Source organism: Ptychodera flava, chromosome 7, assembly GCF_041260155.1.
Source record: "Ptychodera flava strain L36383 chromosome 7, AS_Pfla_20210202, whole genome shotgun sequence".
Lineage (NCBI taxonomy): Eukaryota > Metazoa > Hemichordata > Enteropneusta > Ptychoderidae > Ptychodera > Ptychodera flava.
In genome coordinates this window covers 4,989,449-5,016,129 of record NC_091934.1, presented here as the reverse complement: position 1 = coordinate 5,016,129, position 26,681 = coordinate 4,989,449, and the positions used below count along the sequence as shown (strand labels likewise).

The 26,681-nt window shown below is 39.8% G+C and overlaps 2 protein-coding genes across 3 annotated transcripts in view; both read left to right on the top strand.

Annotated features, from left to right (window-relative positions):
- Nucleotides 1-6,530, top strand: part of LOC139136622 (uncharacterized) — a 29,890-nt gene extending 23,360 nt beyond the window's left edge. The window contains exon 10 of the mRNA XM_070704396.1: nucleotides 1,045-6,530. Coding sequence (XP_070560497.1) covers nucleotides 1,045-2,160 — 1,116 coding nt within the window. The 3' untranslated portion in view covers nucleotides 2,161-6,530. The remainder of the gene's footprint in view (nucleotides 1-1,044) is intronic.
- A 2,864-nt stretch (nucleotides 6,531-9,394) lies between these two features.
- LOC139136656 (TAR DNA-binding protein 43-like) lies at nucleotides 9,395-24,927 on the top strand. Of its 2 annotated transcripts, none has more exons than XM_070704437.1 (5): nucleotides 9,395-9,776; nucleotides 10,628-10,794; nucleotides 12,520-12,660; nucleotides 13,792-14,050; nucleotides 21,799-24,927. In XM_070704437.1, the coding sequence occupies exons 1-5, from the start codon at nucleotides 9,539-9,541 to the stop codon at nucleotides 22,236-22,238; spliced, it is 1,245 nt and encodes a 414-aa protein (XP_070560538.1). In that variant the 5' UTR covers nucleotides 9,395-9,538; the 3' UTR covers nucleotides 22,239-24,927. The 2 variants fall into 2 exon arrangements, with proteins under 2 accessions (XP_070560538.1, XP_070560537.1); XM_070704436.1 differs by having other exon boundaries at nucleotides 9,396-9,776; nucleotides 13,792-14,101.
- Nucleotides 24,928-26,681: the final 1,754 nt, after the last annotated feature.

Genomic DNA, 26,681 nt, shown 5'->3' with positions numbered 1-26,681 from the left:
TCCAAGAGTGTCTTTGAATGTTAAAAAAAATGACAGAAGTGACAGAATGAATATAGCAAAACGCATGAAAATGAAGCAATAATGCTATGTGGAATGTATAAGCTAATGAGTAAACCACACAACTACATCTGATTGTCTCTACCCTCCAGATTTTGGGGCTTAAAAAATGATCTATGTAGGATTCGACCCCATGTTGTGACGTGACTGGGGAACCTGTCATATTAAAATGATTATAGGTCTATGTGGAATGATGTTGCAGTATCCCTGAAATATAAATTATAATTAAGACAAGCTATCAGGACATCTTAGATTCCTACTTTTGTCAGAAACAAAAAGGGCAGAGTTCTCCCCATGGTCTTTGCTTTTCATGCAAATTTGCTTTCTCAAATCATTACACATAAACAAATACCAGGTTTTTTTGCTTCCATAATTTTCTCATATTGTTAAAATTTTTCTTGTAACATATCTTTGCCAGGTGATCAGATCAGGTGCTGGTTAAATGAGATGTACTTGTAATAATTTATCTCCCAAACAAGATGCAATGATAGATTACTAGTACTCTCTACAGAACAAAAACTAACAGCGAACTCCCTAATAGTAAGAGTAATTGTTTTGACTAGAAAATTTATTGCACTGTTTTTTGTCATTTCTGTTTTGTACAAATGGAAACTCATTATTGTCTTGCCCCAAGCAGAAAATCTTTTTGGTTTATTTTTCATACCAGGTCTCTTACAAAATGATGTGGCTTATTAATTTTTTTGTTAAGTTTTTAAGCTGACATGATCCAACCATGGATATCACAGCAGTGACACATAAAAGTTTATCTATTGGAGTAATTGTGACATTCAGCAAAATGACACTAAGACGTTCAGTGTTCAGAACTCTACTGTGTTTACATGGTATCCAACAGATACGAACATTTTCTACTGAACATAGCATTTTGTCATTTTCTCATTTTTTCAAGTGAATTTATAAAACAGGCAAGCATGGCTAGTCCAAAACGACATGTGCCTAAACTTTATTTCTTGTCTCAATTATTTCCAGGTTCCATGGCCAATGGAAAAAGCAGTCCGAATACAAGGCCAGAATGTGAAGGTTGTGATTGAACCAGATCCAAGTCTGAATAATCCGGACGCTGCTCTCAGTGCGGAGGCTGTAGCTGCTTTGGAAGGTGCCATGGCAGAGGGTGGCCACGTACAGATCATTGATGGCACACATATACCAATCTCCAGTGCTGAGGTTGCAGCAGGCATCATACAACAAGTCACTGGTGATGCTGCAGGCAACATAGTGCAAGTTGTCACTAGTGCTGGTCAGCCTATTGCAGCAGTGATGCAGCAGCTGCCTACAGCGACAGTGCAGTCTGTTGTCAGCAATGTCATCCAACCAGGAGCGGGGACAGCTGAAGTTGTTCAGGTTGTCTCCGGCGCACAGTTTGCAGAGCAGCAAGTTGGTACACCTACAACAACCTACGTACAGGTGCAAGCCCAGCAAGTGACACAGCAAGCCGTTGAACAGCAGCAGCAGTTTGCAGAACAGGATGTGACAGCGGTACAGGCTGGAGTGGAGTATGCAGAACAGCAGCAGGGTATTGAGTATGTTGCTGAACAACCACAGCAGAAAGTGGAATTCGCAGAGCAGCAACACCAACAGACAGTGGAGTTTGTGGAACAACAACAGCCACATGTTGAGTATACCGAACAGCAGCAAAATGTGGAGTACACAGAACAACTGCAGCAGAATGTGGAATATGCTGAACAGCAGCAACAACAAACTGTAGAATTCACAGAGCAAGTACAGCAACCCAATGTGGATTACACAGAACAACCACAGCAGAGTGTAGAATATACAGACCAGCAGCAAGAGAAAGGTGACTACAATGAAGATGCACAGCCAGCTGTGGAGTACATCCGAGATACTCAGGCAGGGATAGAGTATACAGACGAGTCACAGCAACAGAGTGTGGAATACACCGATGAAGTGGAGGCAGCACAGCAGCTGTTGGCTCAAGCTGAAGCTGCAGCCGTCGCTGCAACACAGGCTGCAGTACAGCAAGAACAGCAACAGATAGTGCAGGCTGCTACAGATAGTATCCAGGACAACCAAACTCTGTCAACAGTTGATCTTGATGAAATTACTCCAAATTACATGCAAGTTTGAGGTTCCATGTCTACAGTTAGATCATACAATACAGATTCCCCCTTCAGGCACAAATGCAACAATGGTATCATAATATCACATATGCACAAACATTAAAGGTATACTGTCACCTGTTCCAATTTTGCCACAGTTACCATGGAAAGAGAAAATCGAACCAATCAAAGATTTTAAGCAGGTGGCCGCTTTTTAAAAACAGAGCCCCCACGTAGGCATTTTGAATACCAAGGAACGCCCTTTTGACCATATATGGGCATATTTAGATTACAGGTGACTGTATACCTTTAACACTGTAAGGTAGAATGTGCCCTAAGGATAGATATTCAGACTCTCAAACTTTTACATCACAGGTTTGGTCAATCACTAGCAGTATCATTGTGAAGCTGTATGGGATGACAAAAGTTTTCACTGGCTTAGTTTTGTGAAAATCAGCAATTTGATTTTTTCCCTGTAGAGTTAACACAGGGATGGTGGCCATTTTGAATTTCAAGAGTCTGTAAATATTAGGTAATTTGTTTCTCTCTAGTACCAAATTTGGCACCTTATGGAAAATTTGAGCAAAACTGCAAGTTTTTTAATGTCAAGGCACATACTACCTTAACACTTCATGAAGGTGCACATCTTTATCCCATTATTTTGAAGTCTTGTATCTTAGAGTATTTGAATGAAAATTTCAATGTTTACTACCAGTAACTGTCAGTTTGAATGGCAAGGACTCCTCATTGTTGGATGTGTAGATTTCTACTGTTTTCAATTTTAGATTTAATTATTGTAAAGAATGATATGGATTTGATTACATAAAATCTGGCAATAATGAGTCAAAGAAGTGGATTAGATTGTCCTCACAGCCTTACATGGAAATATTCCTCTTGCAAGGTAAATAAGTGATGTTGTGTAGATCATAAGTGAAAAACAAAGGTGTCATGATAGCTGTGAAAGAAATTAGATACCTTACCATAATCTAATATCAGAACTTTAACCAAGAAATATATGGTCAAGTGAAATAATCTAAACTTCTGAAAGTTCTTTATCTGTAACCCTGCAACCCCCGTTTCCCAATAGAGAGGTCCAACTTTACTGCAGGCAACTGGGATTGTAATACAATTTATGGCAAAAAAGTTGGACTTTGCTTATCGCATTAGATAATTCCTATTCTATTTATTAACATAATCAGATGTGATATGTCAATGGAGAACACTTTTATATTCTAATTGTGTATGAAGGTCAAGGTCTCATCACAAGTTAACTCACCAATAACCTCAGGAAACTGTCAAGAGCAGTACTTGTGACAAAAAAATTGTTAAAGTAGTCCTGTTACATTAAGTTTATACAGAATAGCTTTCTGTAGATTTTGATTTTGTAAATTTATTAGCCATCTTTGATTCAGTGACTGCTGATTTGAAACTCTGTGTTTCCAGACTGACACCAGCATGACATGCATAGTTTGTAACTGTGTGTAGGACATTCCTTGCCTTTCTACTCCCAAATTTTAATGCAACACATGATGTTTTCCATGGCATGAATATTGGTAAAGGCCTTACTGCGTTTGAAGGATAGTTATGGTGGTTTGATGTGCATCTTCAAGATGGTCAGTTATGTGACTTTCCATTGACATTGACAAGTAACATAACTCCAGTGTTACCAAAATTTCTCAGGATGAAGTTGTTGGATAAAACATTTCATGTAATGGTATTGATTATGTTCATAGCTCAGACAACAGTTATTGCCTGCAGAAATTTGGACATCTTTTGACAAGTTTTTGGCTCAAGCTTTGTTCATCAAGGTGGAGCTGCATGTTGCCAACACAGTTTTTTTCAAAGCAATATTTCTCATCGAAGTTGACAAGGAAACCCCCTCATACTATATATTTTCAAAAAGTAGAGACTCTAAAGTTTAGTATGGTAGCAGTAGTTTACTTGGAAGATGAAGTTGGTGTATATTTGCTGTGAAAAACCTCAATTTTGGTATTAATGATAAAAATTAATTTGAGTCAAAAACGTGACACTATTTTCTGAAATGTAATACTTAACTTGAAGGAAGAGTATATGTTGAAAAAAACGACTATTTTATTTTGCATTATCTGTCCTCATTCAAAAATGGCATTCGTTGAAAGACTGACATTCAAAAGAGTGATTAAAAACATGATTAGTAAAATTCAAATGCCTCTTATTTAAAATGTAAGAAATTTATTGCCAAACAAAATAATCGTTTTGTTAAAGAGCATAACATAATGTGAAAATTTCAGAAAATTTGACCCAGACAGAGTGGAGTTAAATTGTTTGGAAATTTTGAAATTGGGAGGAAAAAGAAGCCAGGGACTCTGGTGATTTGCATTCATTTGCATAAATTAACACTTCTTTATCACAAAACTTACGACTGCTTGACAAGCTAAAAGGTGAACCCCACCAACATTTTAATCTTGGGTTAACATATTAATTAAAATTGAATGAATATTTGCAAAAACGTGATTTTTGAGCAAAATATGCCATGTTGGGTGCAGTCCCCCCTTAACGTAGCTCAAGATAGTTTTGTACCTTGCAGATTTGATAGCTCATAGTCACTCTGACACCACTGTGGAAATAGAAGACATTTTCGTTGATTACTTGAACGTTACAAACTAAGAATGTATTAGTTCTTTTGAAAACATTTCTCTAAAAAGTCACCCTAGCTTAAGTGTTTGAAAGGATGTGTCAGTACAGTATTTTGTTCAGTGACCTGAAGAGCAATTTTGTCAGAGAAACAGGCATTTAATAAAAAAACTTTGCATTTCACAAAGGTATCTCTCAAAGCCAGCAGAATATAGATATAGCAATTCTGAATAGCTCCCAGTTCATAAGAAATAGAGAGATCTGAAACACTCGGGATGAGGAGCCAGATCTCTGCCCATCATAATATATTGTCTTGCTTTACATAACTACATACAGGGTCAAATAAGAGACATTGAAATGGGACCATAATGGACTCCCAGGGACCAGGATAAACTTTATCCAAAGTAATCCAAACTTTACATTACAGCTTGATAAGATTTGCTGAGTTAGAAGGTTTTACATGCAGACCATTGACAGTTTTTTCAAGCACTGTCCAGTGTTTAGTTTGTTACAAAGTACCATGTTCACCATGACTTCATTGAGGTCATAGGTCATCAGTGTTCTTTACATATACTGTATTCATTCATCTTGGATAATTTTACATTTTACAAGACATGCTGGTTAATATCGTATTCATGTCAAATTACACCTGTCAGTGTTAGTTACTTCTACCTGAACATTTCAACAATTTATTGTGAACTCTATTCGAGCTTTTGACTTTACTCCAATGTTTTCATCAGACATGGATGATCATAAAACATAACATGCTGAAGCATAGGATTAATATGATGAGAGATAAACCACCATGTTTATGCTAAATTATATTATACCAATATGTTGAAGACGCAAATACGCTGATCTGATTGACTGAGACATGAAAATAACTGCTATATTCACAATATAGCACCTTGGGAACAGGCACAAGCCTCTCAACTAGAGAAAAATTCCCTTTTTGATGTTTCACACCAGAATTTCAATTCCATACAGTGATATAGTAGCAATAAACCTCCGCAGCAATTGGTATAGCACTCAATTTTGACCAGTTCACTCCATGTATGCGCTAACTATCGCTCGTGCACATATGTGGTGAAGTGGTCAAAATCTCATGGTATGCCCTCGATGGGTGTGCTTTATTGAAAAATATACAATTATTAGTATTAAAGGTAGACAAAGCAAACATGATGTAGGTAGCTCAATGGACATTTATAATGATGGACAGGTTCTCATTCCATTATTCCTAAGATTTTATTTTCATGTACAAATTTAGTTATCTGCATATTTATATATGACTATGTATGCTAGTAGTTTGTATAGTATGACAGCCAAACATGTACATAAACATATATTTTTAAAATACTTGAACCATTGAAATATTTCTCCTTTGATCATCTGTTGTCCCAAAGTTTTTCTGTTAAGTATTAGTGGATATGATGCATGGAAGTAGAGTCAGGCTTTTTCACCTTGTATTTCAATCAAGGGTACCGGTATATGATTTCTAGTTTACTTTAAGATATATCCTTTTCTACAGAAGGGAGTCTTGTGTGTTTCACAAACACAGATGGTAGAGTGCGATGTCAGTTATGAGGTTGTGCGTGTTCTTGTCGCAAACAAAATTTATTTGCCACTTTCAACCAAAGTTGTATAATGTTTTCACCAGTTTTTCTGTTGATTGTTTTTGTTTCACAATTTTTTTCTTCTCGATAATAGTTTTCTCAATGTCTCTGATTCAGAATATCTTATGCGATATAATAAAGCCATGATACAAGCATATGTCTCTTGAAATTATATATGAAAAACATTACACTGAATGATTAATGATCAGCACAATGATTATCGAGATCCATCCAATGTTCCAGCAAGGTACTTTGGTCGATCTGTGATGTTTTATTTACTTCCCAGCACAGCAGCAGTCATACAAATCATTTGCCCGTCCTCAAAGACTCCAAGTTGAAATTAATATGTGTAGTTTTTAGAAATAAATCTCTTTTGTTTTCTCTTCTCAAAAACGATTCGGTCGCCTGATGCTGTTGAAAAGTTGTTTATCTTCAACTACATTGTAACACAAATTGTGATTTTCAGTTCAGTTTTGCTACTTTCAGCTCCAACATTCGTACTCACAACAAAAATGGCCTATTCACATCTTTACACACACATCGAACTTGCAGCACGACTAAATCTATGTATAACCACTGTACATACAGTAGAACTCCAATCACTATCAGTTCAGTGCACGTAGATATATGGCAAAATGATAGTCTTTAAACATGCAAATAATAATGAGCATGCATGTCTAATAAAACTTTCAGCATGATGAAAAATGAGTGAGATCAATGTACCATACAAGTCTGATCAATTTTGGTGCATTTAGTGCTGATATATGGCCTAATTACAGAAACTCATTAAATATGCCAATGGTCCAATTATAAAAATGTCCTGCTCGTCCAACTGTCAACATAAATAGATCTAAGTATGTTCAATGAGTACCACAGGTCTGGTCAAAATCATCGGATTCAGTATTGATAGCTGGCCTAATTACAGAAATTAATTAATTATGCAAATGATTAGAATGTTCTGCTCGTCAAATTTTCAGCATTAAGTTAAGGCTATATTGCTTGTATATCAGGGGTCTGGTTCAAAATAATTTATTCAGTATAGATAATGTCACATATATCATTACACAAATTCATTACATATGCAAATGAGCTAATAATTGAAACGTAGTATCTTTTATTCATAAACTGAAACTTTGATAACAGAAATGCCAAACATCAACATAAAAGTCATGCCTACAAACTGTAATTAGGCTGCCTTCACAAAAAAAAACGGTTAGGGGGGCTGGAGGAATTCAGGGGGAATTCAAAAATTTTAGGGGTAGTAGAGGGGGGGACTTGAAAATTTTGCTCTACCTGTAGGGGGGACTTGAAATTTTTTGGTTCCCCTTTATGCTTTACATTTTCCATTTTTGTAGGTACGTAGGTAATATAATGAAAAATGATTACCATTTTTATGTAATCCAATTGTTGTAATGTTTGTAAAAGTTTAACAAAATTTAGAAACCATTTTGTTACATTTCATGACTTTTATCTCGAAAAAATCTAAACATGTGTGATTTGTTGTAAAAAACCAAACAAGCCTATAAATAACAGGGCAGAAGCTGCAAATGTTGATGATTTTTGCAAAAATTTTATGTAATGTATCAACTACAGTTTCTTGCTGTCTCCCTACAGCATGCTCAAACTCACAATATTCAGTTTGTCGACAAAGCCTGTATATATTATATGTATTAGGTGATGATTTAATTAGAGTCCTGACTGACAGTCAGCTGTCAGTGATACGAATTCATGCTGCACATACACAGGTTGTGATAGCAAGCTGAATACTGGACAGTTCAACATGCTGTAGGGAGTAGAACAAGAACTCAGTTGTATAAACTGAACAAAAATATTGTCAAAATTATCTAAATTAATACATATGGAAGCAACATATTGAAGACCAGGAGACTTGAAAAGTTATCCCAAATTTTTGAATTCTGGCATATGAGAATAATCAAATATTAAAGAAAAAAGATGGGGTCACCATGCTAGATTTTCTAAATTTTCCCATTCTTGTCATAAAATAATACAAAAGTAACACGTTGAACAGTTAAGACAAAATGAAAAAGTATGTGAATAAATGGAATTATTTATTTTTAACCAAATTTGCCATTATTACACCCAAAATTTCAAAGATATAAACATTAATATTTTAACCTTCCAATATTGTCAATTTTGAGTAGCATCTAATTCATATATGTCTTGTACTTTTGAAACAAATTTTTGGTAGGTCACTGTACTCAGTTTTTTACAATATGGCAATTAGCCAGAATTCACAATTTGCCTACTCTCTCATCATCGTCACTTTCAGTGTGCTTTTCAGCACGAGCAATTGACCCGGCCAGAGTTGGATTAACTCAAGTTGGCTTAGACTGATAAATCCAAAAAGTTCACTGATGCCATTTTAAATGAATCAACAAGAACTTGTCTTAGGAATATGACTTTACAAAGTGCTAATAACAGTGTAGTGTTGAACACCTGCCAGCGGAACGCCGCAATACGTGATTTTTTCTGCATGCACATCCTTATGCGGGCTCGAGATAGTTTGGGGGGGGGGGGGGGGGACTTGAAAATTTTGATCATATTCTTGACCGCGGACATCCGGGAACTTGCGGATTTTTACGTCATTTTTGCGTCACACTGCCGTGAGAACAAAATATGAAGTGTGGATTTTTCAACATTTACAACAATATTCAAAGTTTCAACATTATGTCAATGATAAACACTAAGTTCTGTACTTTGTCACATATTTCTGCATTGTTCACTGTCCTGTATAGTCAAATCCAATTTCACCTCACTCGCGTGCGTGAGGTGAAAGTGACGTCACTCCGCGGTCAAGAATAGAGGGGGCGGGGCATTTGAAAATTTTTTGGGGGTATTGAGGGGGAATCTGAAAAAAAAAAGATTTCTATAGCGATTCCTCCAGCCCCCCATCCCTAATCATTATTGTGAACGCAGCCTTAAAATGAAAAATTCATGCAACTTGAAGATCAGCAGAGAGATATTGCCTGGTACGTGCGCCCTCTAATGGCAAATAGCAAGCCTTGTGGTTGCCGCATTGTATTGTGGGTAAAACAGCAAGTCCGCCATATTGCTATCTTTCCGGTGCGTGAGCTCAGTTTAGCGATTTGCAAATCATATTTGAAAAAAAAATATTCGCTAAAACTGTGCTCAATAACTTCTATCAACTACGACAGAAACATGGCAGCATATATACGCGTTGCAGAGGATGAGGGAGAAGAAGAAATTGAAATGCCCTTGGAGCATGACGGTAGCATTTTGATGTCGACAATTCTCTCTCAGTTTCCAGGCTCTTGCGGGCTCCGCTACAGAAATCCGGAATCCGGCGGTATGCGCGGTTTAAGAGTAGTTGAAGGAGTTATCCATCCACCAGATGGCATGTGGAGTGACACTGTCTATCTTGCTGTTTTTCCTAAAGGTAGGTCTTTCAAGAAAATCGACCATATTTAGAATAGTGTCTAGACTAGATAGGTATGCAGCATGACGCTTGCTATAAATCACATGTGTGAGCTTATTTGCATAAGAATAAATATACAGTTGTTTCCCGGTTCGATGTACTCAAAGAGATTTTCACTCTTGCTAGATTCGTCTCGATATAGGATGATATATATGAATTGATAAAATCACTATTAACATCAACGATATTTCAATATATCCCTCCAGAGTTGTTGCATTCATTTGTGACGTGTGATGCCGTCCTTCTACCGACTGGCAAATTCCAAACAGAAATTGAATTTTGAAAAGCCATATGATAAATTACGTATAGGGCCTCTGCTAGCAGTTGTTGCTCCAACCTGTTCTCGAGAGTATATCAATGTCTCAAAGGATTTTATTATTAGATATGCAGCGTGTATTATTCTAGACACGATTTTTCTAACTGCGTGTGTCGTCTTTGTTGTCTCTGTCAATTTACTATTAATTTATGTAGTAGTTAATGTTAAGACCACCCGTGCCACTTGATTTAGACTCTGCATACGAGGTGGTCAGAGCCTCAAGTATCGTTTTATGAACTTTGTTTTGAAATATCATGAAGGTAAAAAGCTCAATGGTTAATTACAGTGCAGCCTGAACACTTCCAGTCGTGCGGTTGCACTGGCATGTCATCTATTCTTGTAAAACATAAAGTCTATCTCATCTTAGGCTAAGTTTAGTGTCTCCATGGCTATCTTTTTGTATTTGGCTTTATGGAGAGCGTCATTTGATATCTTTCTTGACATTGAAATAAATTTCATGAGAATAAGTATTTCTCATGATTATTACTTTTCACAGATAATAAAAGGAAACCAGAAGAGACCCTTGACACACCAGTCGGGAAGACGAGGAGAATAGACAAACAAAAGTGTACAGATTTGATTGTGTTAGGATTGCCATGGAAAACTACAGAGGAGGAATTGAAAGAGTACTTCAGTCAGTTTGGAGAATTACTTATGGGACAGGTAATATTATTGGACATCTTTCATGTAAAAAGGCAATATAGCATCCTTTCTTTTTTTTTTTTCATTGCAACATGATCCTACAAAAAATTCTCTTCTATTGCACAGTTGATGTAAGGAGCCTGACCCTTGGTATCCAGCTGATAATATCCATATTATATTTCCTGCAGAATAGAGTCACTCTTAATTTGATGGTCGATCACAGCAAGCAAACCTATTATCGTACAGAGGCTACATAAGTTTTCTGTGTATCCAAGACAACTTGGCAACTATTTTTTCCAGCCACCTTGGGATTTAATAAACTTCGAACTTGAAAACCATCAGTGTATATTTCAAACTGAGAAAACGCACTAACAGCTCCCCATATATACACAGTCAGGATTTTCACTAGGATATCCCAGGGGGAGAATTTAAAAGTACAGGGGGAGAGCGCAAGATATTGAGCATTGTATAAACCTTGATGTGTAAAACTACTTGAAAATGAGGTAGGACACCTAAAGAGGAGAGCGCAAGGTCTCCCCCTCTCGGATCCAAAATGTTGAGAAATTTATGAACGCAATGGTGCAATCTGAGAGGTGTTGTTGGTTGTTTTCCCCAAGACTTTGTTCAAAAGTCCGTTTTTCTGATTTACAGCAGACAACAACGGCCTTTCCGTGATTGCATTTGCGAAACCTACATAATACAGTACACGGTGTGCTTATCGCTGGCAGCCATATTGTTTGTAACATATATGAAAAAATGACATAGGTTTCGCGCTAGTTTTCATGTGATTTTCTCTTTATTTCTCACGTGCGTGATTTGTGCGATCTTTCTTTTTTTCACTTCCCCGTCTACATCGCTCCAAAAATGTCTAGGGTCGGTGGGTAGAAAATAGGGTAGGTCAGGTTATCGCAACAGCACAATTATTTTTGTTTTGCCTTATCACATTTTTTGCATAATCAGTGTCTCAGATATTTATCTATTTATTTATTTAGCCTTGTACACACACATGACAAAAGAATTACAAGATTGAAAAAATTCACAAGAAAGAGGTGAAATACACCATCTCAAAATTACGCTTTATAAACTTTCATCAGCTCATTAAAGACCTTTGCAGTAAAATGCACACAAGAATCATCGGAACGAGATATTATGTATTTGAAGGACTTTTTTCACTTTAAGTATCACAGGTCCATTCAGTCAGTCACGAGTACATGCAGGGTGTGCATTTTATTTGATTAGATAAAAGTGTGATTCTGACCAATATGTACGCATTTGTTACAATACTAAAATCAATTGGTTTACTCTTAAAAGGTATTATGGAAGGCCCTCGATACATAATTTCACTTCAAATCTGCTTTTAAAAGTGGACTGAGTGAAATATTCACAAGTTGGTCACAAGTGACAGAGATCAATGGGGAGAACTATATGTGAAAATGAAATACACTCTGGATGGCAGGTTTGAACAAATTTACCGAGTGTTAAAGTGTTCATGCAAAACAAAGGGTGATGATCATGATCATCCAAAAGTTGCGTGTTGACTGTGCAAGCTGTATGACAAAACTTGAGATTTGAAAATGGCAAAGTTTATTGTACATAGTACGGTATGATAAAGAAAAGTGGTTGAGACTTACAAAATTTAAACAGGATAAATTATATTCACAATATGAGCCAAACGACTTTTAAATCTCAGTGCTAGCGCTGAACGTCCATGCTGTATAATAATTGAATTTCTGTTAACTGTTACAGGTCAAGAAAGATCCAAAGACTGGCAACTCCAAGGGCTTTGGCTTTGTTCGTTTCAAAGACTATGAAACTCAGTGCAAAGTAATGTCACAGAGGCATAGCATAGATGGTAGATGGTGTGACGTCAAGATTCCACATTCCAAGGTGAGTTTCTGAAACAAACAGTACAGTATGCCTCAATGTTGCCGTCAACTAGTAATTTGTTGTCGTACAGCATTTCGCACAGAAAGATTTTGTATGTAGTCAGAATACTTTTGTTGGCTGTTCTCACATATCTATGAAAATTAAATGACAGTGTAGCAGCATTCACCTAAAAGTATACAATGTAAAACTGTCAATTAAAGGGGGGGAAGTTCACCAACACCAATTATTTCATATGTGATACCTTTGGGGGTCGCTAATTCAGGTGAAGCAGTTTTCATCATTTATAACTCACATGATTTTTTTACAAAAACGGGCAAAATAGTTTTGGAAGTTGCGGTGTAGGGCTTCACCAACTTAATGTATTTTAAATCATGGGAAATAAGCGCCAAGCTTGGCGCTTTCATCATGTGATATGGCAGGGACCATCGTCCAATGGGTATTGTATTGTCCACTCAGTCAGGTTCACACCAGGCATTGTCTATTTGTATAACATAAACAATAGTTATGCAAATACAGCATGGTGTGAACTTGAATGACATTGCCATAGCCATTGATCCATGCCATATCATGTAATGAAAGCGCCAAGCTTGACGGTATTTTCCTCATGATTCAAAATATATTAAGTTGATGAAGCCCTAAACTGCGACTTCTGCTACTATTTTTGTCAGTTTTTGTAAAAAAAATCACACTAGTTATGAAAGGCAAAAATGGCTTTTCTGGAATAAACAACCCTAAAGCTGGCACATATGAAAAATTGGCCTTGGGTGACTTGCCCTTTAAAACCATTTCAGTTACACAGTTAACACTTTTTTTAAAATTTTCAACAAAGATGTTATTTGAAAAAAGTATAGACTGATTATTACAAGCTTAGAAATCATTATCTGTCTGTATCATGGCATTTCGCAAAAATGGCTTTTCTGGAATAAACAACCCTAAAGCTGGCACATATGAAAAAATTGGCCTTGGTGAACTTGCCCTTTAAAACCATTTCAGTTACACAGTTAACACTTTTTTTAAAATTTTCAACAAAGATGTTATTTGAAAAAAGTATAGACTGATTATTACAAGCTTAGAAATCATTATCTGTCTGTATCATGGCATTTCGACCTGTTATTTTGATTTACATTTTAGGGGGACATGTCACTTCCAAACACAAACAGAAAAGTATTTGTCGGCAGAATGACAGAAGACATCACAAAGGAAGATCTGTTCCAATACTTCTCCACATTTGGTGACGTTGTGGATGTGTTCATTCCCAAGCCGTTCCGATATTTTGCCTTTGTGACTTTTGCCGATGCTGAAGTAGCCCAGAGCCTGTGTGGAGATGATCTCATTATCAAGGGTATCAGTGTACATGTCAGCAGCGCTGAACCAAAGTGTTACGGACAAGGTAAAGGCGGTCAAATGGGATACGGACAAATGAAAGGACAGGACAATCAAGGTATGGGTTGGGTGTACCTGTGCTACGGAGTGAATGAGGGTATGGTAAAACCCGCCACCATTAGGGATACTAGCCACTGTGTCATAACCCCTGACCTCTGTGACCCTTGACCTGTCTTACTCTTGTCTTTCTATATGTATCTCTCTTGCAAATGTCTCTTTGTAGAGCATGGCAGAAACTTTCTTGCTTGTTAGCATAGAATTCTCAGGGTTAAAAACTACTGATTCCAGGGTAAAACCTGAAAACACTTGTAGATTTAAAGTCCAGTATTTTGGTTACTGATAATATAATCCTTGAATAGACCACTACTGATGGATGATCAATGATAATCTGGTGAAATGACCATGTAAACCAAGGTATCTCAAGAAGTTTTGAATATTTTGTTACCATAGACACAAAACAGCATAGGAGAATGTAAATGTCATCAAATTCACAGATCATCGTAACACCAAACTGCATTCCCCTGTTGTGCTCATACTTTGTCTAAAATCATCACAAACCTTGCTTCTCTGTCCTTACTAGTGACATGAGATACCTTGTCCACTTACACAGATTTCTCTCACCTCTTAATGCTGCAGTCGCTGTAATTTTAGATGTATTTTCAAGTAGCACCATTCAGTTGTTGTTGTTTATCTCCCTACATCACTTTGGATAAATGATCTTCAACTTTTCGACACATCCTGTTTTATAATGTTCATTGTTATCATTGACAACTGAATTTTCATCCAAATTACCAATTCGTTTGTCTACAATGATGCTGCACCCTGAACTCAATGTGTATGTTTGTAAGAGTAATAGATAGTATTTCAACACATCTCCTAGAGATAAATGACAATACTGAAGATCTGATCAAAAGTTTCAGCTACTGCCCAGTAGACATGCTCATTCTCCAGCACCGCTAATAACTATCCATGCTTGCCTGCCTGCTATGCTTCTAGATACTATCTTCTCTTCGACTGTTCTCCGCATGTATTTCATATGATTAAACATATAAAGCAAGATTATATCACTGTATTGTCCAGTAGCAATCCCATTCTCTCTAACTGAGGTTGAGTTCAGTGCCATGAAGTATCATATCAGACTTAACTGCACACCTGAAAACACAACTTGTTCTATCAACAAAAACTATGTTCCGTATTCCTTCTGGTTTGATATGTCTTCATCAGGTTCTAACATGTGGTGCGGATGAATACCATGTCTGATTGTGGATGGAAGCGGTATGAGTGTGCACAGCTTGCCCATTCTAAAAGAATCACTTTTTTGCTGTGTTTGTAATTTTGGAAAATGACCATCACACAGTGCTATAAAATATATTGTCAATTTGCTGCTTGCTACCTTGTTGTAAATGGCAAACAAATATTTGCAGGATATAATATCTTGTTAGCACAGGACGGGAACTTAGCCACCTAAAATGAATGAATGAAAAATTCAAATTAACATGCAAATTTGCAACCCATCTTTACTCCTTACCCTTTTCCTGCCGAGCGCCCCTGTCCGTTATCCTGCCAAGTCGGTCAAAACCGGCCCCCTTTTCCGTGTCTACAGAAGATAGGCTCTCCTGCACGCTTTCCTGCCAGGCATTTGGCGGGAAAATACCGCATTTTCGGGGTACGATTACCGACCATATACGTGTTAGACTTCAAAATTTTTGCATGCCCGTATAGAGGGGCAACCGCTGATGAGGTTGTGTCCAGAAAATGACGAGGTCACGGGCGTTGTTTGCCCCGGGGACGTGCACTTTTATGCCCTTTTCTAGCTTACTTTCGCGGAAGTAAAGCTCGTTCGCCGGCACGCACGGCCACACCGGGGAAACGTCACCTCTCTCGTGGGTTAGTAGAAGACCCAGGGTTAGTGCTATGGGTGCGGCAGCACCCTCAAACCTGTCCTGTTTCCCCTGGGTTGTGTCACTTGGCCACGTACTTTGAACGACTTGGAAGAGTCGCACATTGCAGTCTGCTTTGACGTAGTGTCAACGACATAGTTCCGCCATTGAAGGAAGGCGTGTACGTAGTTTGGCCAGTTCAGTGAACACTTAGCTCGTTAGTGTTACCGTTTCCTAACACGTTAGTTGTGCAGTTGTTACTAAGGTGCAGTTTTGTACCACCTTAGCTCTGGACAGTGCAACTGCTCTATGCACTAACCCCAACGACAGATGGTTGGTACAACGTCTACGTCGCACGAGCACAGCCTCCGTTGGGCTGTGCCCCTCCCACGTGATACAACGCACGTTCATCCATTACTATAGCGTCCTTACGGATCTGCCAAAAACGAAAGTGGGGGTAAAAACAAACAAACGAAAATATGCGATCATAGATAGTATTTTATTCGGGAATAATTTACATTATGCCGAACAATAAATCTCGGAGTCTGTCTCGACGTCCGAGTGCATGGTCCGTGTTTCAAAAATTACAATCGGGGTGGCAGATCCGTGTTTCAAAAATTATAATGGGGGAATTGTACAAAATAATCCGTCTAAACAAAACAAACGAAAATATGCGATCCATAGATAGTATTTTATTCGGGAATAATTTACATTATGCCGAATAATAAATCTCAGAGTCTGTCTCGACGTCCGAGTGCATGGTCCGTGTTACAAAGATTACAATCGGGGATTGTACAAAATAATCCGTGTTTCAATTTACAATCAGCGGGATCGTAAAGCACAAACAAACGGCACAACCGTGCTCAAAATGTGATCATGGTCCGTGTTAAGAATACAGTCAAGCCACTGTTAGGCGAAGCTGTCCCCTGTCCGTTATTTACGTCGGGTTCTCTTGCTGATGGGTGTCGTCGGGGCTGTGTGAGTAGAGGTCTGCACGCCAATGCTCCTCTTACCTCGTAGCATCATGCGATGATGAAAAGCCGCAAAACACTCGCCCTCGTGAAGATGACCCCGCACAGACTACATCCTTTGGACGTCTCAGACAGTCGTCCGCTCGCAGTGGTCTTACCCTCTCTGCTACATACTTTACAGCATTTCTGCCGCCCCTCCAAACGGCTGACAACGTGCATCGGCTGATTTTGTGGATTGATGTACGAGGCAAGAGAAACAGTGGCCTCGACCTCTCTCACACTGGGCTGCGATCGCCCACAATAACCGCCAATGAGTTGTTTCCCGACACGCAGATGAAACATCTTATGGGTCAGCTTACTATCAGGGTGTACATGCTTGAAGCATATATATGCATTTACCAGGGCAACATCAATCAGGTAACATGCCAGATATGTCCACCATCTGTGGTTCTTGCGCCCAGTGTGAAAGTACTTGCGCTTCTGGTTGGCTCGGTCGACGCCTCCCATGTACCGGCGATAATTATACAGCGACAGAGGCACTTGTCGCCGCTCGTCTCCCTCCCCCACTGGCACGCACTCCAAGGGTGGATAGACCGTATTCAAGATCAGCACCTGAGCGTTACTATCCTGATAAGCAGTGATGTTAAGACGAGAGTCCGTTCTGGTCGTGGCTTTCATATCCCCAACAGACAGAGGAAGGCGCTTCCTCTTACCCGGCGGAATTAATTGAGGGGGCATGGTGCGACGATTACGGCGGTTAAAACTCCCGACCATGTAGATCCCGGTCTCCATCAGCTCTCTAGCAGTAACGACCGTGCTAAACAGGCTATCACAGAATAGGCTGTGATTATATCCACAGAATGGCTGGACCAGCTCCATCGTAATTCTTTTCACCACACCTCGCTCCTGCCGTCTCCCATCAGTCCGATCCCGATATTTCACACCTAGGTACGGTGCAAAGTTAGCTATGTATGCAGTGGTGGAGTCGCACAGCTGCCATATCTTGAAACCGTCTCGATCAGGCTTATGCGGTAATCTCTGCTTAAATTTAGAACGGCCCTTAAATCGCACCATGCCCTCGTCGATGGAGATCTCTCTACCCATCTTATAATTATTTACGCACCGGTCAACTATGGGCTCCATCCATGGATTGATTTTATACAGGGGATCCTCCTGACACCGACGTCGGCGGCGTGCCTCATCAGGATCACGACGTGGATCGTTCTCTGGGTCTGCCAGATGAAAGTATCGCATAAGCTGCTGAAAGCGACTGCGGGTAATCACAGTAGAAATACCCTGGTTTCTCAGAAAGGGATCGCTAGACCAATAATCCTCCACTGATGATTTACGGTCGATACCCATACAGACTAAGACGCCAATGAACGCCTGCACCTCTCGGTAGTCAGCGTTACGCCAGTATTTATCTATTTTCCTAGCGATATGTCGCTGGTGGAATTTGGCGTATTTATTAGTCTCGTCCTTGGCCAATCTGATCAGTGTAGCTGGAATAAACTTAAAAAAGTAATCGAGCTCACGGGCGTGGCTGGGCAAGGTGAAAGTCGGTCCTCTCTCATGGTCAAAATCGGTCTCCTCAAATATATTAGCATCGGTAGTCTCCGACATACGCCAGACAGGAGGGTGTCGTCCTCCGCCAACACAGCAGCAACGTCATCATCGTCGTCAGAGCTTGCCTCACCTACATACTGCCTGTCATAAAAGTCATCGTCCTCTGCCGCATCCTCGTCAACCTCCGAGTCGGACTCAGCGGTGATATCACCGTCGTCTGGGCGTCTGGGCCTGAACTCGCCCGTAGCGGCATCAAGGATCATATCTGGCTCAAAATCAGTGGGCTATCCTGATAACGAACCCTCCGCACTATCTTTTTCGGCGGGACATCGCAGCACACGAAACTATGGCAGGAGCGGGCTCGGCAGCCTCTGCTGATGACGAGGACTCAAGCTCTTTCGCACTGGGCACAGGAACCTCTCCTGACGCAGGATGAGGGCTCATAGTAGCAACAGGTGGTGTCTCTCCCGGAGCAGCCGGGGGAGAACCAATGGCATCAGCCGTCTCATTACTCACTGTCTCACTAGCAGCAGCAGACGTAGTCTGTGCAGGTGAAGTATCTCCCACAAGAGCAGATGTAGTCTCTGCAGGTGAAGTAGTCTCTCCCGGAGCAGCCGGGTGAGAACACTGGCAACCGGTGACCCGTCATCATCCTCATCGGCAGAACGATCGGTCTTACGTTTACGCTTACCACTGGGTTTTTCAGCCGGAGTGGCTTCGCCTTACGGGAGCGTTTCTTGCCCGACTTCTTAGAACGTTTACTAGGGACATCACAACGATCGCTACCACTACCGCCCGGAGACTCTGCATCTTTGAGCTTCAGTCGTCTGCTCGCCTTCAGAAAACTTTTGCGGTCCGTCAAGCTCATGTCTGGAACAGTGTCGACAGACTAGCAGGTCCCTCCCTTTTAAAGCCACAGGGAAACAAAGCCCTGGACATGATTGGACGCAGGGGTGTTAATATATGCATCCACCTGTTATTATAATGGACCTACGGCAATCAGTCCACCAACCGGCGCTGACATTCCTACCCGTCATGTAAATTGCCTGTCCGCACCATTTGATATGCTAATAATACTCATTTGCGATGCAAATCCCTCGAGCACTTAGCATAACATAGTCAATGTCATTAGCATCTCAACTTGACATTCCGTCCAGCTGGGTACGTGGCATGCGCACCTGCCACCCAAGGACGTTGGCCCAAGCCCATGTTTAGTACGGGTGGGAAACCCGTATCTTTAACCTCATGTCCCTTCTAAGTACGCCTGCGCAGGGCGTATTGTCATCCAAGTCGGTGACAAGCCAACCCGACAGATCGCCCATTAAGCAGTAATGGACTGGCCGTCTCGTTCTTGTACGGCAACGAACAGTGCTTCAGCGGCTTGTTTAGGTCATAACCGTCGCCTGCCGAGCGGCTTACCCAACTAAGGCGGTCAAAGATGAAGGATGCCAAAATTGTCAACGGCTGTCTCGGCCTCGTCCGTTGGGCAAACATGGCTCCTTCAAACAACGTGGCCAGCACGTCTACGTCATCAGCGGTGATGACGACCCGTCATTGACGCCCGAGTGCGTAAAACTCGGAATATACCGACAGGTACCTCTACCTGAGTCGGTCATACTACGGTATAAACAAACACAGGTCTGCCAACTCCCGTTAGACTCGGCCGTTAGCCGAACTTCACAGGGACAACATAGGCGTAACAAGTCGGTGAACAACGGTTCACGCACCTAACCGCAGCCGCCAAGTCGGTGAACAATGGTATCAAATTTTGAGGCCATGTTCCTGAATGGCAAGGCTGAGGCGGTGTGTTTCGTTGCACGGCTTGAACGTCTAGAGCCAAGTGCAGCCGACAACGTCCGACATCTGAGTGGGTAGTCTTTTCGAGAAGGTAACAAGTCGGTTAAAAGCGGTGGTTACCCTTCACAAATGTCGCTCAAGTCCGTTCGGATCAGTTCCATGTCAGGGACTAATCAAGCCGAGTCCGTCAAATCCGTCCGCACTTCCCGTCAATCAGGACCAAGTCCGTGATTTTCGTCTCGCACCATTGGCAAAAATTGCACCGCCAGCTGAGGCGGTCTTAGGCGGTTGCCTTAGAGAAAGCCGAGTCCGTCAAATCCGTCCGCACTTCCCGTCAATCAGGACCAAGTCCGTGATTTTCGTCTCGCACCATTGGCAAAAAATTGCACCGCCAGCTGAGGCGGTCTTAGGCGGTTGCCTTACAGATTAGCGTTGCCGAGACGGTCAATTTCGGCCGCAATCTATGTAGTGCCTCAGAGCCAAGTTACCCCAAACTCCGCTAGAATACGTCAACGTGCTAACCTGCCAAGTACGCTACTCGTCCCCAAAAAAAACCAGTCCCCCACCGGGTGGGGGACTGGCTGGGTAGCTTCCGCACCTTTCCCTGTCGTTGGACTCTCTGTGAACCCATTTCGAGAGCAAACGCCGTTCCTCGCCCAAAACCTGTCCTCGAACGACCCCTAGCGCGAGCAAGGTTTGCTACACGTAGTTCCGTCGACTAGGCAGGAAAGGGGTACCAAAAGTAGCCCGATTTCCACCGCCTTGGCAGGATAACGGCCGTGGCTGCTCAGATTCTAGCTACACGAATTTCAAGCGGATTTTCACCGACTTGGCAGGAAAAGGGTTAAACCATTTAAGAAAACTTATTGTAATTTCAACGACTTTTTAGTGTTAGTCTGATGGACTTGAAATTTTTAATGGTGTTGTATCTAGTGAAGTTAATCCTAATGAAATTATGTTGTTTTTGCTGTCTAGCATTTGTTGCAGTTTATTTCTTGACGTTTGACTTTGTTTTAAGTTCATTCCACTTTCCTCAATTTCTACAGCCACAGCAAGCATGATGAAATATCATTACCTCCTGCATTCATTGATCATTTTGATTTTGAAAGCATCATAAACCAAGTGAAAATGAAGTTTTCTCATCACTAACATCATCATGAAGCACATAGCCCTGTCAATTTGAAGTATTGCGCCCTCCTAAAACTTTGATATTTATTTCCTTCCACACACATGTACAATGTAGTCCACCTAACTTTGAAAACAAATTCAAAAGAGTCAAATGTTGTAACAGATTAACCTGTTGTCCCCAATTCCATGTGAAGACGTCCGCCAACTGTTGATTAGGGCCAGACTATTGTTATAAAAGGGTTAAAAATACTAAAGTGAGTAAACATCCCAGTTCTCCTTGCTTTCATCAAGTAGACCATAAGTAGTGTGGAAGCAATCTTTGCATAGTGTAGGTACATGTACAGCAATACAACTCACCAGACAGTACTGTAAGATACTGGTTCACTGACTTCAGCCACTGTGCTTTATTGCAGGTTCCAGAGATGGCAATCAAGGTGGGTTTGGTAAGGGAGGTTTTAACCAAGGAATGGGAGTTGGAAACCAAGGAATGGGAGGAGGCAATGCCGGTGGTATGGGTGGTGGAATGCCAGGTACTATTAACATGGGAGGTTTTCAGATCAATCCTGCCATGGTTGCGGCAGCCCAGGCTGCTCTCAGCCAATCAGGATGGGGCATGATGGGTATGCAAGGGATGATGAATAGTATGCAAGGGGGTGGGCAGGGTACTGGTCAGAACCAGGGACAGGGACAGGGACAGAATACTGGTAACAGTGCATTTGGTTCATCACAGCAGTCCCTTGGGTGGGGAGGTCCCCAGGGTGGAATGGGTGATGCCGGGATGGGCCAGGGAGGTGGTCAGGTAGGTGTAGGGGATGGATTTTATGGCCAATCGGGAAAATCTGGCGGTTGGTAAGACGCCAAAACCACAATTTTAGAGTCAGTTAATGAAAACATGACAGTTTAAAATTTCCTGCCGTCACTTCACCAAAACAAAATGAAACCCCGTCTGTTGAATTTCAGAGGAAAAAGAGTTTGTAAAAGTACATTAAACTTAATCAGAAGATTTGATTTAAGTTCAAAAGTATAACATAATTTGATTGAAATCTTCAGAACCAAATTAGAATCTGAAAAAAAAGTACTCTACTTTGGTATAAGTTTGGAAGTCATTTTCCAAGGGTCACCATGGATTGATTGCTACTTTGGATAATATTTATGTTTTAGTAGTAATTACTACAATGCCATATTGTGTGGATGTAATTCTTAACATCTCAATGTGATTTCAGAGCACATTGCATGTGTGAATGTATTTTTATGAATTTTTTTGAGAAAGAGACTGTGAGTTTTCTGTGTAGAGTGTATGTTAATTTGAAAGCTGAACTTCTTTCAATTTTGAGTTGCAACAGTTGTACCACACTTGAGTAAATTTTCTATGCCTATAGCCAATCTGTGCTGAGCAGTTTTCCAATATACTGGTAAACTAATCCATTTCTTATTTATAAATGGTTTGTACAAGTTATTTTTGGCTACTCATCCGCTCTCCCAAATTTTTCTGAATACATGCTTTTTAATTGCTTGAACAAATATTTTAGCAGAACTGAATCAGTATTTTGAACCCTGTCATGAAATGCTCAGCTGCTATAGGTTCTAATTTTCCAAAAACTCAAAGCAAAGTTTTACATTAATGGATTTGTAACCAGATTCCAGTTTAAAAACCAGCGTGATGCCTGAACAGGAGGAAGTAATAGTGACTGAGTGACTTAATTGCTTCAGTGTGATATTTCTGATGTAAGACTGTTAAGTGTCCTTATTTGCCATAGATTTATACTATGTGTTTGTGGAAACTTTATCTGTGTGATACAAGTAGGCATTTCAAAAAGATTCTCTGTGTTTATACGGTGTGTAAAGCATTGGCAAGTGGCATGTGTTCATCTCTCACTGAGTTATGGAGTGGCATGAGAAATCCAACCATAAGAGTTTGTCAAATGAGCTGGTTGCTGGCATACTGAAAGAACGATTGTCTGTTCTAGGAAAGATTGGCATGCTCCGTGAGAGTGGGTCTGAGATTTGCCAGTGTTGTATAGGAGATCTGTTCATGTACTCATGAGTGAAATCTTGTTACAGTGTTGTATAGAAGATTCATGTACTACTTACGTGTGAAATCTCAGTACAACTGTGCTGGCCTACTTTTATGGCATTGAGCAATTGTATTGTCCAATACGAACAAAATGAAAGTTCTATATTTATCCTTCATTTCCCGTAGTCAGTTAGGATGTTAAAATATAAGTTAATCCACATCTCCTAGGAAAGCTTACTTGTAATAAATTATCTCTCAGATAACATTTATTCAGATAAGTACCAGAAACCTTATTTTCCCCCATATGATCACACAAAGACCACGCCTTCAAAATGTATAAATCAATTTTAAATGTTGTATCAAGCATATCATTTTGGTCAGTTCAGAAACAATTCAACTCTTTTATCATTGTAATCAAGTTGATAAAGCATATGCAGCAAATAGGAAATATCTACACCTTATATCAAGTCATCCATTTGCAAGCCCCCCAAAAGACAATGGGATTTTATCTTATCATATTTGTGTTAGGGTTAATACATGCACACTTCATAAATCTAAAAATGATATGTATAGGAGAAACTGTCGGCTTATCCGGCAACTTGTGAAAACTTAGTGTGTAAGAGTGTTTTGCATAAACTGCCATGTTAGTTTGTAATAATTTTGTTTTGTATTGTCTAAGATTGCTACTTTTATTCTGTCATTCAACTAATGTACATTTCAAAGGATCAATACGGGTGCACTGGTGTAGGTATTTTTAGCAGAGTTTAACTTTCTGAAATGACTGTGTGGTTCAAGAGCTGCAAGACTGGATCCTTTCACGAATGCTTGTCCTTGAAAAGAAGATGAGCTTGTTGGGTTTTGACCTTGACAGTTGTGTTTGTGAGATTGTCTGTGATGTATTCTTGCCCATAAATCAAAGATTGTGTAAAACACTCTATGGAAGTGAGTGAAAAGTGCAGTTTGTATTACCCTGTCTTTGCTGATTACTTTGTAAAGAATGTCAGTATTGCGTGTTGTTTAAACAATAATGTATTTGGAGAGAAAAATCAACTTACCCGATTGAAATTACTGTAGTGATAAAATACTTGTTGCTATCAATGCACATAGTATCTTGGTAGGTCATGAATTTCCTTGGAATTTATTTCAATCACTATTTGTAACAATATTGTTAGATACTTATCCACCTAGCTGATAAATTTTTAGTTACTTTCAGATATTGTAATCAAGAAACCTGCTTCAACTTTGCCCCATTCTCTCGCTAATGATTAGCTAAAAAAAACTGAAAAATCTCATTTCTCAGTGTATAAGAGAAAAGAGTATGTTTGGCTGTCAGAAAGGGCTGTGATATGAGAGCTAGAGACGTGAGCAGTCGAAGCAAGTTTGTATGAATTGATACAAGGTTTGCAGTGTATAAATATGTAAGGTGGTCTGTCTCCTGAGTGTGACACGATTGCTGTATTCCATCGGAGATGTGTGAGGGATGTTTGGATATCTGAGAATAAATGAGCTTCTTGTGTTTTCAACTAAATTGATGTCTCTATGGTTGTGTGTCTGTATGCATTGGAAATAGCAATGCCTATGTCAGAGCTGGCTGAGCATTTGCTAATATTTTCATCATGCATAGGGGAGGGGATAAAATTTCCAGCTCACACTGACAAGCACACCCCTACATACCGGTACAACCACACAAAGCACACACTCATAATTTAACATCCGCATGCACAATTTTCATTCCTACAATAAAATTTCACAATCTGCACATGTACCTTGGTTGCCTGAATTGAAAGGCAGTCTGTGATCATGTGCACTCACACCCACACATATTCCAGTACAAGGTAGGTATTTATATGTACATGCAAGCATGAAACTGTATATTTCCTCAGACAATGTTTTTGCAAACATTTGACCATTCAGATACCTACAGCAAGTTCCAGTAACTCTTTGAAACTCTGATCTTCCAATTTAGTACAATCCCACAGGAATAAACTATGGTTTTCACATTTAGTGACCTCATCTTGCTGGTCTATCACAGCTACAAAAACCAAGTCAACAAAACTTACATAAATGCAATATTTGATAGAGGACGAGGGAAAGAACGTTTGAATTGCCAAATCAAATTTCAAACCTTGCATCTGTTAATTCCCCTTTTATTCAAATTGAACAATGATTTGAAATTATTTTTTAACAGTTAATAACTAAGTTTGTTAATGAATAAAGATGTTTTGTACCGAATTTCATTTGTGTGTCAGGTCTTGTATTTGTAACCCTGTAGTACCAATAGTAGCTTCATCCATTTCTGCCGCCATGTTGACATAGTTTTCAGCCCCCTGATGAAATCTATGCATGCCCTTGTGTACCTGTGCAGAGATGTGCAAGAACAAAGTACATGGCAATAGGAAATAGTTTGTGGATGAATCCACGCTGCTCACCTTACTACATGATGCACAATTGGATCTCTGAACAACGTGTCACAGGTTTTTAATGGGGGAGACGACCAGTAGAACTTGTGAAAGGATGATTAAAAAATGTTCCTGTTTGGAAGAGTATATTCACATAAAGTCAAGACGATCTTTGTACTGAGACGAATATGTATGCTATATGATGCAGTATTTGATATCATGCAATTTTGGAACAAAAAATTAATTCATTGTTCTTGCCATCCCCACAAGTACTAATGGTCCCAGCCTACATATTGAAAGATATGAACAGGCACTGTATGGAACTTCTGTCCGGAAATTCCATGTTTTTATTTTCATTTGAAAGGGATATCCTTTACAAAAGCAATAATTACAAATTGCAATAATTGGTCATTGTGCATAATTTTGTCCAATTTTAAGAACACCCCAGCCCCCGATTTGTTCCAAACAGTTAAAGCAAAGTGGTCATTGAGAATTTCCTATCATTCCAAAACTGGTGCAGAACACACCAGAGGAAATAGTAAATATTGGGATGATGAGATCAGGTTGTCCTGGATGCTGACATTTCTAGAGGGGGTATGCCCTAATACTCAATTCCTCTCCCAACTTTCCACACTTCAAGGCAGACTTTGCTGTGATGTTTTTAAGAAGCAATACAGCTGGAAAAAAACAGTTTATGTACAAAAATATTTTCCCCATATTAAACATCCCTCCAAAGATTAATCCCGTCATGACGATAGATTATCTCGAGAGTGTGGATGACTGGTCTGGAGTTGTGAAAGCAACCAAATGAAATTCTGAACACTCAGGCTGAACTGAAAACATACTAGTATCTACCAAAGAGAATGATAATTTGTATTAAAAT

Coding starts and splice junctions, on each gene's coding strand:
- LOC139136656 (XM_070704436.1), top strand. CDS start 9,539: ATGGCAGCATATATACGCGTTGCAGAGGATGAGGGAGAAGAAGAAATT. Junction 9,777..10,627: donor TCTTGCTGTTTTTCCTAAAG/GTAGGTCTTTCA, acceptor TACTTTTCACAG/ATAATAAAAGGAAACCAGAA. Junction 12,661..13,791: donor TCAAGATTCCACATTCCAAG/GTGAGTTTCTGA, acceptor TTTACATTTTAG/GGGGACATGTCACTTCCAAA.